Source organism: Nymphalis io, chromosome 11 (assembly GCF_905147045.1).
Source record: "Nymphalis io chromosome 11, ilAglIoxx1.1, whole genome shotgun sequence".
Taxonomy (NCBI): Eukaryota; Metazoa; Arthropoda; class Insecta; order Lepidoptera; family Nymphalidae; genus Nymphalis; species Nymphalis io.
In genome coordinates, this window is record NC_065898.1 from 1,821,356 (window position 1) to 1,833,572 (window position 12,217).

The 12,217-nt window shown below is 35.2% G+C and overlaps 1 protein-coding gene across 1 annotated transcript in view; it reads left to right on the top strand.

Moving 5' to 3' along the window:
* Positions 1–12,217, top strand: part of LOC126771616 (sialin) — a 68,477-nt gene that overhangs the window by 26,908 nt on the left and 29,352 nt on the right. Inside the window, exons 5-8 of the mRNA XM_050491600.1 lie at positions 935–1,137; positions 7,966–8,052; positions 8,897–9,027; positions 10,395–10,544. Of these exons, the coding sequence (XP_050347557.1) occupies positions 935–1,137; positions 7,966–8,052; positions 8,897–9,027; positions 10,395–10,544 (571 nt within the window). The remainder of the gene's footprint in view (positions 1–934; positions 1,138–7,965; positions 8,053–8,896; positions 9,028–10,394; positions 10,545–12,217) is intronic.

Genomic DNA, 12,217 nt, shown 5'->3' on the forward strand with positions numbered 1-12,217 from the left:
AAAACATCTTCTGGCGCGCGCAATTCGAAACTGCTTTGCATTCTAATTTTAAATATAGAACTCTTTTATCGTCCAAAGACATTTCACATAAAAAACATTGTTATTTTTCTAGTGGTAACACTTACGTTAAGTTTTTTTATATATCTAGTAAAATTATTTTTAAAAATAGTAGACAGCCCTAGATAAAGGATTCAAACCGTTTAATACCTAACGTATTAAGTATTAAGTAGAACTCAAAATTATATTCAAAATGTTTCAATTTAAACATGGAACGTTTTATGTATCAACGAATACTTACCTATACTTAAGTCAAGGTCTTGTGTATTTAAATTATTAACTTTTTTTTTTAATTCCCGCGATAGGCCAGTATCTGTATCGTTGGTTAAAACATTTGGTTGTGTTCAACCATTAAAAAAAATAAGCAGTATCGCTGGGTTTATTTTTAAAAAGGAAATCTTTGGTCGTATATTACATATATACTATTGAGTTCAAATATAGATTAAATTGTGTAAAAATCAGTTTTTGATGTCAGGTATCTTTAAGACATATTTGAAATTACTTTAAAATGTCCGATTTAAACAATTCCCAACTACTAACGGACTTTGTGACAGTTATTTTTTATATTTTAGTACAAGTTTAAATGTATTGAAATATTTTGATAACGGTAAACGTTATCTAAATATACGGATATAATATAGAGTAAGTGCGAGAGTAAGTTTATAGGCTAGTTACTGTTGTGTGAGTGTAATATTTGCGTATGATTCATTCATGTCCCACATACACATGCGAGCCACTCGAAGCGAACGCAAAAATCATCTGTATCAGCTATTAGAAATATTTGCTTTTATTAGTAGCTTGTAGGTCAAATTTTAGTTTTAAATAGTTTTAAGTAACTACCAGATTGTAATATGTATATATTTTCGTTTTTTCCTAGGCGAGTGTTCGGCTACAGCACTCTTCTAGCCAGTGTCCTAACTCTCCTTTCGCCTGGAGCCGCAGCAGCCGGTTTCGGATGGATCGTGGCCCTCAGAGTCGCCCTCGGCTTCCTCCTCGGAGCCACGTGGCCGGCCATTCTTCCCATGGCTTCGAAATGGATCCCTCCGATGGACAGATCGAAGTTTATGTCCAACATGATGGGTAAGATACTAAATGATCTCATTCGTTTATTTATATCGTTCACTTGAAATTGCGCTTAATTAATGAAACTGTTTTGACATTCGTTGCGAACGACATCTGACAACGGGCCCCCTCGCCCATGACGTAGTTCACAAATTGACAATTAGGTGGCATAAGACGCAACAAGCAATTGATTCACCTTGACCGGAGATCGTTTCCATTATTACTCGGCTCGTTATCGAGCAATATCCGACGTCAAATGGACTGGCACCGAACTCGATTGTTATCGTATACGGCGTAAACGTTTCGATATGCTTCGAAAGCGGCAACATGGCGTCGGAGGCGCGCGCAGGCGTGGTCGCTGACGTCACGCGAATACCGCGTCGCGATTGGCCGTTAGTTCGCAACCGCGTGAATTAACCTTGCAGAACGGTTGCTATGCGCGGTTAATCAGTTCAGAGAAATGTTGCTTTGTGTTATTTTCGTGTGGGACACTCGTGTGGTGCGTTGACGATGAGTTCGATAGCAAGGCTATGTTCTGAGCTCGCGTTTGCGAAATGTGACGCCTTCGCAAAAACTTCGTTTGGCTCCCACTTGGTACAAAACGAGGTTAATGGTGTCATATCCATACAGCATCATTTCAACACACGTCGTAAAGTATTTGTAATTTTTGCATAATCATAAACAAATTATGACCATCGCGAATGATAATAAACAGACGCGCACGTTTCGCAGACAGACTCATTATCAAGAACTATGAGATAAAGTCGCTAGATAAAATAAATAATTTTACACGAACTAAAAACTAAAATTATAACATACAGACAGAGAAACAACATAGATCTCCTTGTCGCACGTAATTATCACTTTTAATAGTGTACTCTTAACTCAACAACCCACTTTAGACAAATTTAAGTGATAAACTATCAAAATTCTCATTCCGAATCAGGACAAAGGTGAACTGATACTTAGGTCGTTAGGAAAGTTTCACAGACGTCTCATTGATCGAATAACTCCGACACAAATCACTTTAATGCGTAATCAATAAATAATAATGTAATTATTATTGATGTATGTAATAAACAGTCGAGTCGGTTGTGACGTTTCATTGACGGCATGTTTGATCGTTGCGTTTACGTGAAACGATGTTTATAATGCGAGTCAGATATCGATTTAATAATAAGGAAATATTTTTAACAACAAATGCTTTTAAATGATAATACATATGATTGCATCATTGACATATTTACATCTCGATTATTGCAAAATACTAGGTGTTTATTTTAGAATTGCATTGTCGAAACGAAATTTTAGTATTTATACCTACGCGTTCTTTATTACTTTTTTTACATACGTATTTTTTCCTAAATTTTTTTAAAATTATTATTATAGAAAATTTGATTAAATAATAAAATAATAATTGTGTATTTTTATAATGGTCGTGTAAAAATAATAGGACCAAATTTTGAATTTGACTAATACGCGATAAATCCGGCTGAATAATATTGAATAGGTCGGATATATCGTTGCAACTCTAGCGATTATGAATTATAAAAAAAAGACTTCATTTTTAATTTATCAAAAAAGTTACATCTCAGTTATTACCAGAGCACCTTGAACGAAAGTTCAAGTTAATCAAGTTTTACGTTGAAATTCCTTATATGATTATCAAATTTAAATGGCCCAGTTATCCATATTTATTGTACAAGTTTGTAATTGTAACTATGTACACGAATAGGAATTATATTACACACTTCGAAAAAACAGACCTTGGGCCCGTATGATATTATAGTACATATTTATCTGCAAACTTTGTTAGTGAAAGATTAAACTTAATGCAAAAATAAATAATTTAAATACTCCTATTATCAATGTACGGTTTAGTGACTGCGTCGTTGGTCTAGTGGCTAGATTTTAGGCCGCAGATGTCTCTGTTGAGGTCTTGAATTCAAATGCCAGGACTGCTCGGTAAAAAGGTTTTGGGTTTTCCGTCTTTCACTAGCAGCCTGAAGTCTGGAAGTTAGAACTGTGTCTATCTTGAAGCCTGCGCCTGAACTCTTTCCAGTCGTGTCAGATTGCTGTTATATCGGATTATGTGAGTGAAGAAATAAAGTGTCCCTGTGTTTGCGCACTTGTGCACTATGGTATGTCGTGCGCGGTTCAGATTGGTCGCCATTGCCGAAATCGGTCAGGAGGACATAATCATCTGTATAAGATACAAATCGCTCTAAACTCGAGAATATATCATATAATAAATATTCTACCAATACGAGATAGAATCGATCTTTGTTCCAGTTAACTTAATACATTGTTAATTATAATAATGATAATACACACACACACGCACACGTACACACACACACGTACATTCCCAGTTGTTATATACAAATTTGGAAGAATACATAGCAATTGCCTCACGTTAACTTCCTCGGCCACGTCATCATCAAGGACGAGATGACTTAAAAACAAATGAAGTAAATTAATTCGCGCTTGCCATATGAACCCGCGATCTTTGACGTTGATCCACGTGATCTATCCACTGCTAACTTACTAATTACTGTATCAAAATAATTCCAAGGTCTCGTGCCAATCAATGCTGATTAAACGTATTGTAACAAATACAAGAACGTGTGATTCACTTTTATCACGTCAGCAGTCTAAATTTATTAAAACTACAGCTACTTAAAACTGCTGGTTGGCGTGGTTGGTAGATACTTTCGCGCCGACGGTTGTGGGATCGATTCCCACGCAGGACAGACATTCGTGTGTATTAACATGTCTGTTTGTCCTGAGTCTGGATGTAATTATCTATATAAGTATGTACAAAAGAAAAGTAGTATATGTAGTATATCAATTGTCTGGTTTCCATAGTACAAGCTCTGCTTAGTTTGGGATCAGATGGCCGTGTGTGAATAATAATAATGTCCCAGGATATTATTATCATTTTTAAGACTTTCTCTGAATCACGCTGCATCATCTGACATAAGTTTTATGTATATAAACACGAAAAAAAACATATCTACATTTATAAGTATAGAAGATAGATAGAAGACTAATAAGTTTCGATATCATCCCTTGAAAGAAACTGTTTAAAGAGATTTGGACAATCGACAACAGTACAGTAACAGCCTGTTAATGTCCCACTGCTGGGCTAAGGCCTCCTCTCCCTTTTGAGGAGAAGGTTTGGAGCTTATTCCACCACGCTGCTCCAATGCGGGTTGGTAGAATACACATGTGGCAGAATTTCAATGAAATTAGACACATGCAGGTTTCCTCACGATGTTTTCCTTCACCGTTAAGCACGAGATGAATTATAAACACAAATTAAGCACATGAAAATTCAGTGGTGCTTGCCCGGGTTTGAACCCACGATCATCGGTTAAGATTCACGCGTTCTTACCACTAGGCCATCTCGGCTTTTTACAATCGACAAAGTTTATAATAATTTAAAATTTATTCGACGTACATAAATATTATATATTTTATTTCAAACTTCGGATGAAAGCTAAATTGATTAAAAGAGAACTTAACCAATGTATTTTTTTTGTTTAATTAACCATCAGTTACTGCCAGAATTAAAACTAGCGTAATGATTGTCGGTGCTCGTGCTTGACGGTGAAGGAAAACATCGAGAGGAAACTTGCATGTGTCTAATCTCATTAAAACTATGCCACATGTGTGCCAACCCGAATTGGAGCAGCGTGGTGGAATAAGCTCCAAACCTTGTCCTCAAAAAGGGAGAGGAGGTCTTAGCCCAGCAGTGGGGTATTAACAGGCTGTTACTAATTATTCTATTTCTTTGATTCTCAGAGGATGATGTTGATGATGAAGAGACGATTGATCTTTATTATGAATTAATAATGAAATTACTATTGCTTATCTATCACAATGATTCATCGCGAATATTGCGACATACTTTGTAAAAACACACGTATATTAATATTTTATATACTAATAATAGCAATGTTTGTTATTTAGTTTTATTCTTGGAACAAATTTTTTGTCTGGTCTCAGATTGGTTATATTTCTATGTTTGAAACAGATTGTTTCTATGCTGGAAACTCTTGTCATATGGAAAGATGATAAGCAACTATTTATCTCATTAATATTATTTAAAATACCTAATAAAATTATAAAAGTTAAACACTCCATTATGAAAATGATATAAAATTAATTAATATCAAAAGTATTGTTTAAAATTTCACGTTACCACATATCACATATATATTATTATATATTTTGATATAGGTGGTGGTAGGGCTTTGTGCAAGCTCGTCTGGGTAGGTACCACCCACTCATCAGATATTCTACCGCAAAACAGCAATACTTGATATTGTTGTGTTTCGGTTTGAAGGGTGAGTGAGCCAATGTAATTACAGGCACAAGGGACATAAAATCTTAATTCCCAAGGTTGGTGGCGCATTGGCTATAAGCGATGGTTGACATTTCTTACAATGCCAATGTCTAAGGGCGTTTGGTGACCACTTACCATCAGGTGGCCCATAAGTTCGTCCACCTTCCTATTCTATAAATTAAAATATATATATATATGTGAGCGTACTATTTCTCTGTTCTGTTGTACAAGGGTTCCCTACACTTCCTAAGGTTACAGAGTAGAGAACGCTTTTAGTCTTAAGGCATCCTTTTGTAAAGTTGTAAGTATTTGGTAATCATTAATAAACTATAAAATAAATAAATGAACGCCATTGTTTAATAAAAACAATAATATTTTAATTTATCAATAAAAAAGAATTAAATAAGGGAATAATATAAGATGCTTAAAAGTCACAATAAATGAATTATCCATTTGCATCGAGTCCAAGGGCTTTTAAAACATCATCGTAATACTAAGTAATTAAACATGTGACTTAACACCCTATGTCCTTTCCCAAAACTGGGTCTAGGTACGATAGAGGAAAACAAAATATCTACGCCTTGAATCCATAGTGGTTTCGTTAATGGTATTCCTTATACGCTATTTCAATATTTACCTACAGAACCGTATAATGATATTAGTTTAAGTAGTATGAGCTTAAAGGAGAAATGTTAATAGATATACCGATATTTAACGTTGTCAGGTATTACAGTAACAGCCTGTAAATGTCCCACTGCTGGGCTAAGGCCTCCTCTCCCTTTTTGAGGAGAAGGTTTGGAATTTTTCCACCACGCTGCTCCAGTGCGGGTTGTTGGAATACACATGTGGCAGAATTTCGATGAAATTAGACACATGCAGGTTTCCTCACGATGTTTTCCTTCACCGAAAAGCACGAGATGAATTATAAACAGAAATTAAGCATGAAAATTCAGTGGTGCTTGCCCGGGTTTGAACCCACGTTCATCGGTTAAGATTCACGCGTTCTCACCACTGGGCCGTCTCGACTTTTTTTGTCAGGTATTAGATTTATCTATTCGTATTTATATAACATGGTATTTAAGCGTGGGGCTGTTCTCGTTACAAATCGCTTAGCGATGTGAACTGAAATCTTGGGTATATTGTGTATCGTAACAGCCTGTGAATGTCCCACTGCTGGGCTAAAGGCCTCCGCACCTCTTTTTTTTTTTTGAGGAGAAGGTTGTAAGGAGTTGGGTATATTGTCTACTTACTCCTGATTCAAGTTTAGAGGGGGATAATAGGATTAGTAATTAAAACGGGCATCGGTAAAATACAATGTCAAGTAACTGCGTCAAAACGCTTGGCAAAACAATTGGTATGATCGGAGGGTAGAATAGAAACATTTTGTAGTTTGAAATGAACATTTGTGAGTTATTATTTTGTAGGCGTATGTAAATATTTTGTCATAATTAAGAATTGCTATGTATACCAATTTCCATAGCTCTTCAAAAATCAAACATATCGTACAAATTTGTCAGTCTCTCACTCATATATATTTATGTAAATAGGTTAATGCTTATATTATGCAAATTTCAATATTATCCTGCGGATTTTATAATGATAGCACTTAATGTAGTAATAGTTCAATGGTCAATCTATTGGATTTTCCCAAGAAAATATTTAAAAGATATAACGCATTACTTCCTCAATGTTGGCAAGTGGTGTTTTGTTTCGTCTTTCGAATTCCGTTTCGAATGCTGCTAGCATTCTTGTCAACATTCCACGTGGTCATAAATTAGTATGGAATAGAATAAAGTAGATGTTTTTAATTTAGTATATGTATATATTTATTTAACTTCTCAATATGAGTAATATTTATGTCATATGTGTGTGTTTTATAAGCATTAATCATGATTTGTTATATGTCTTTTATGATCAAACAGTCCTATTTCCCTCGTCATTGAGACAACCAAAGTAATTATCAGAAAATCAATATCAATAAAACCTAGTTACAATTAATAATAATAATATCCTGGGACATTATTCACACACGGCCATCTGATCCACAAACTAATCGGAGCTTGTGCTATGGAAACCAGACGACTGATATACTACATATACTAGTTTTCTTTTGTAAATAAATACTTATATAGATAATTATACCCAGACTCGGGACAAACAGACATGTTCATGCACACAAATGTTTGTCCTGGGTGGGAAACGAACCCACAACCTTCGGCGTGAAAGGCGAGTATCAACCAACCACGCCAACCGGACCGCCAATTGTAATAAACTTTGAACTATCACACGGTAATTTCCAATGAAGTATGTTAATAATAATACAATAAAGCTGAAAAGTTTGTTTGTTTGTACGTGATAATATCAAGATCTGCAAGTTGCACATTAAAAATCATATTGCGTTAAATGGCCTATTAATTGAAAATTTATACAAAACATCACGCTATTGCCTACCAAGGCAGCAGTAATATGCTTGTTAAATGATATTTTGTTCACAGCGTCATCCCTGGGTGCGGCGATAACGATGCCTATCTGCGGTTTTCTGATCGCACATTTCGGGTGGGAGTCAGCGTTTTATTTCACTGGTAAGTCAATTTTCTAGCGTTGTCACACCAGCCAATTATCCTTGATCGTTACGAAACTGAAAACCGAATGTCTGTATTATTTGCTATTACCGCAGAGCGTGTTAATAGTGATAAGCTTGTTGCACATTAGTCCAGGGACTATTTTACAGATCTCGAGGTTCTGGGTTCATACTCATATGACTCGAAAAGAAAATTTGAACATTGGAGCATTGGACCTCCGTCTAAATTGTCTACGGATGTGCCCGATTGCTGTCCAGTCGGATTATGAGAGTCAGGAAATAGTGGCTGCATCTTTGAGCACACACTTGTGCACTATAATATATCATGTTATTTGGTTATTCTTCGCGATTCTCAAAGGCGAATTTTATTCTAGCCTCAAACCACCCAAAATATGATGGAAGGAATTGCAGACTTAGAAATTAAATTTACAAGAATGAATAGTATATTTGTATTACGCGTCATAGGGAGTTGAAGTCATCGTTTGTTTTCAAGATATGCGTGACAATAGATAACACAAACATACATACATAAACAATCTTCTAAAATGCAATCGTACTCAGAGCCTTTAAAATGTATTTCGACAAAATTTTACTTCCAAGCGTTTATTCGGAAATATCATAAGTATCTATCTATTACTATTTTACCTAATTGCAACGTTCGATATGTAACGTTTAAGTGAAACGTTTCTGATGCAAAAACGATTCGCTTCAGTGAACAGGGTTAATTATTTTATTAATATGATATATTGTGAATTAAACATTTGTTGTCCGGATCAAACCAGTTAAGCAGATAAAAATAGTTGACTCAAAAGGTTATTGAGATGTATCACGTGTGTTCGTATCAGGTATAATCGGCGTGATGTGGTCAGTCGCGTGGTTTGCGGTGGTGTACGACTCGCCTGCGCAGCATCCGCGCATCTCAGACACTGAGAGGAACTACCTCTTGAAGGCCTTGCCTCAGGACACTAACAAAGGAGTATGTATATACACTTTCTTTATATGTATAAGATACATTAAATAATATTTAATGTATCTTATACATATAATAATATTTTTTTAATATTTTATAGTTTAAGTAAGCGTACGATGTTATATGATTATGTATTATTACTTACGTAATTGTAAAATTTAGTTAATATGCTTTTTTTTCTCTTTGTGGTGTATATATTTTTCGACATGTGGGACCCATGGCTGAGTCAGATTACTAAAAACCAGGGGTTTATTAACCTCATCCGTTATTGTGGGATGTCACGGGATCGCTTACGCATACTACCGATTGGCATGGGGACTAATTCTCCTAACAAATTGTCACTTTATCGCAATCGAATCGAAACGTAATCGTTGCGATACCGTTTTCCTATTCTACTAACACGATATAGTTGCGCTTCGGTCGAAGTTGGCTCAGATAACAATCGGGAACGTATCGAAATTGTGACTTCTTCGCCTTTGTTTAAACCTAATGCATTAATCATATATGCTTTAAAATCAAAAGTAAATTTAAATAGAAATTTATCTGAAAATCTAAATTTTTCATCATAACAAATATATCGTATATTTTTTCAATGTAAGTTTTCGTAAAACAATTAAATTAAAGTTTCAACTTAAATCTAACATATGAAAAACCCGAATTAAAAAAACTCGTACAATAGCATTGTTTACTAAACCAGTTAAGTATAAACTCAGGGTCGTATGAAAATGGATTTTTTCAAAATGTTATATTATGAATCAAATGAACGATGTCACCTTGGCCGTTGCTATTTACAATCTTATCATTCCCAACATAATGCATTTCAATTTTAGCCTTGGCAGATTCGTTCCATTGCATTTTTAATTTGGCTTATAATTGACGTTTATGGTAGATAATTACAATCTTGTTTTAAATATTAAAAACAAAGCGTAGACATTTCTTATTAATATTAATTAGTAAATAAAATGAATCTTAACAGCTTTACTAATTTATATAAAAAATACTCTATATACAGTATATAGTAATAAAAGTCCTAGTAGGTAAAAACCTACTATGAGGTGGTTTGGAGTTTAAGTCATATTACTCCAGGGCGGAGAACTTGCAGCATTTCCAACAATGTTTTTTTACGTCGTCGAGCACAAGTGACAAAAATTTTCTGGTACGAGAGTTTAACTTATCGGTACTTGTATGTTTAATCATGGGCATAATCAGACGGAGTCTGTCTCCAGAAAATTCAATTTATTTATTTTTCATCAGTTAGCAACACTTTTTATCTAAATATTTCGTACAGTTACCAGGAATTTTCCAGAATAAATTCCTAGCTACGCCAATGTGTTTGAGTTTATACACTAAAGCACGTACGTAATGTCGCGCAGCACACTGCGGTCCCGTGGCGCCGCATGCTGCTGTCGGCGCCCGTGTGGGCCATCGTGGTGACGCACGGCGCCTCCGTGTTCGGGTACTTCACTGTCGTCAACCAGCTGCCCACCTACATCGAGAGCATCCTGCGCTACGACATCAAACACGTGAGTACTGCTCCTACTGTTCCTACTGTTCAAATGATAACTAGCTTTCCGGTCACGCTTCGCACGGGAAGAATGACGGTATACATAAAAGGTTTTTATCGTAATACGTACAATTTATTGGCTTACGCGGTCAACGCCAGTAAAAATTCCAGTCGACATGATCTTTTCCGATATCTTCAACAATCATCGTCATATTTCAGCGAATTTACAGAAGACCTTAATGAATTTTACACCTAAACCTTCCTGATGAATCATATCGTCTATTGATGAAAACCGTACGAAAATTCTTAGTAGTTTAAGCAGGTTAGATAGCTCTTAGGTAATTATTGAGTTTACGGCGTCTAGGCAGAAAGACGAGGCGGGGAGACTTTGTTTTGTAATATGCATCGATAATCTTTATGCCATATAAATGTATTGATAACTAGATGACAGAAATTGCTATTTTGTCAGGAATTTTTGAGCTTTAATCCATCAATCGAAACAGAATAATGCTTACAAATATTGCGAAATAATGCGAAAGAGAGTTCGTTTGTTACGCCCTAACTACTCAATCGATCAACATGAAATTTTATATAACACCTTCCCTCCTTCGTGGGCGGAACTTAGTAATATATAAATCATTACAGTAGCGATGTATTAAAGATAATAAAGAATCGGTCACATCTTCGCTAATCTAAAATCATCATCTAGACAAATGTATTGGGATCAACGTTACTAAGCGACAGCGGCTGTTAAATAAATTGATCGGTGTCCTTTAATAATCGTCTAATTTATTTAAATAATAATAATAGAAACGTTATTCCTTTTAATAAATTATAACAGATTTACAATCAATCCAACGGACCATTAAATCGATTTAATTTACATTTTCAAGATCCGATTAGTCTTGCTTTAAATTAATTTGTTTTAAAGCAATTTTAGTTTACTTGTTTTAAAATAGGGCGTCTATCGTATTCCTATGATAATTAGTGTTGGAGCGGGGGCTTCATACAGTTCCCTTCTACGCTTCCCCTCTTCAAATTGGAAATTTCCAGAAATCCTTTCTTAGCAATTGCTTACGTTATAAATTAAACCTTTGTTCCAATTATAATCTAATATAATATTACTTACTACATATTGTATTGTGATCACATTGAAATTCAAGATTCAAACCCCAAGTATTTTCGTAATTTACGCATATAAATAAAAAAAAAATACTTGGGGCTTTGAACCTAGGACCTCGGGATCGGCCTTATATCTTGCCACTAAACAGTTCAAATATTACAGGTAAAATTAAAGCTTGTAACATATGTAATATTTTTGTCTCGCTTGCTTCATTGTCACTAGACATTATAATAAATTAGTTTTCTCGTACGTGTTGGGGGGTGTTCTGCTGTTAGGTATATAAAAAGTACCATATTTCATTCTTTGAGGTTCAGCTTTTTTTTATAGAATAGGAAGGCCGACGAGCATATGGGCCACCTCATGGTAATTGGTCACCAACGCCCATAGACATTGGCATTGTAAGAAATGTTAACCATCGCTTACATCACCAATGCGCCACCAACATTGGGAACTAAGATGTTATGTCCCTTGCCTGTAATTACACTGGCTCACTCACCCTTCAAACCGGAACACAACAATACCAAGTACTGCTGTTTTGCGGTAGAATATCTGATGAGTGGGTCATACCT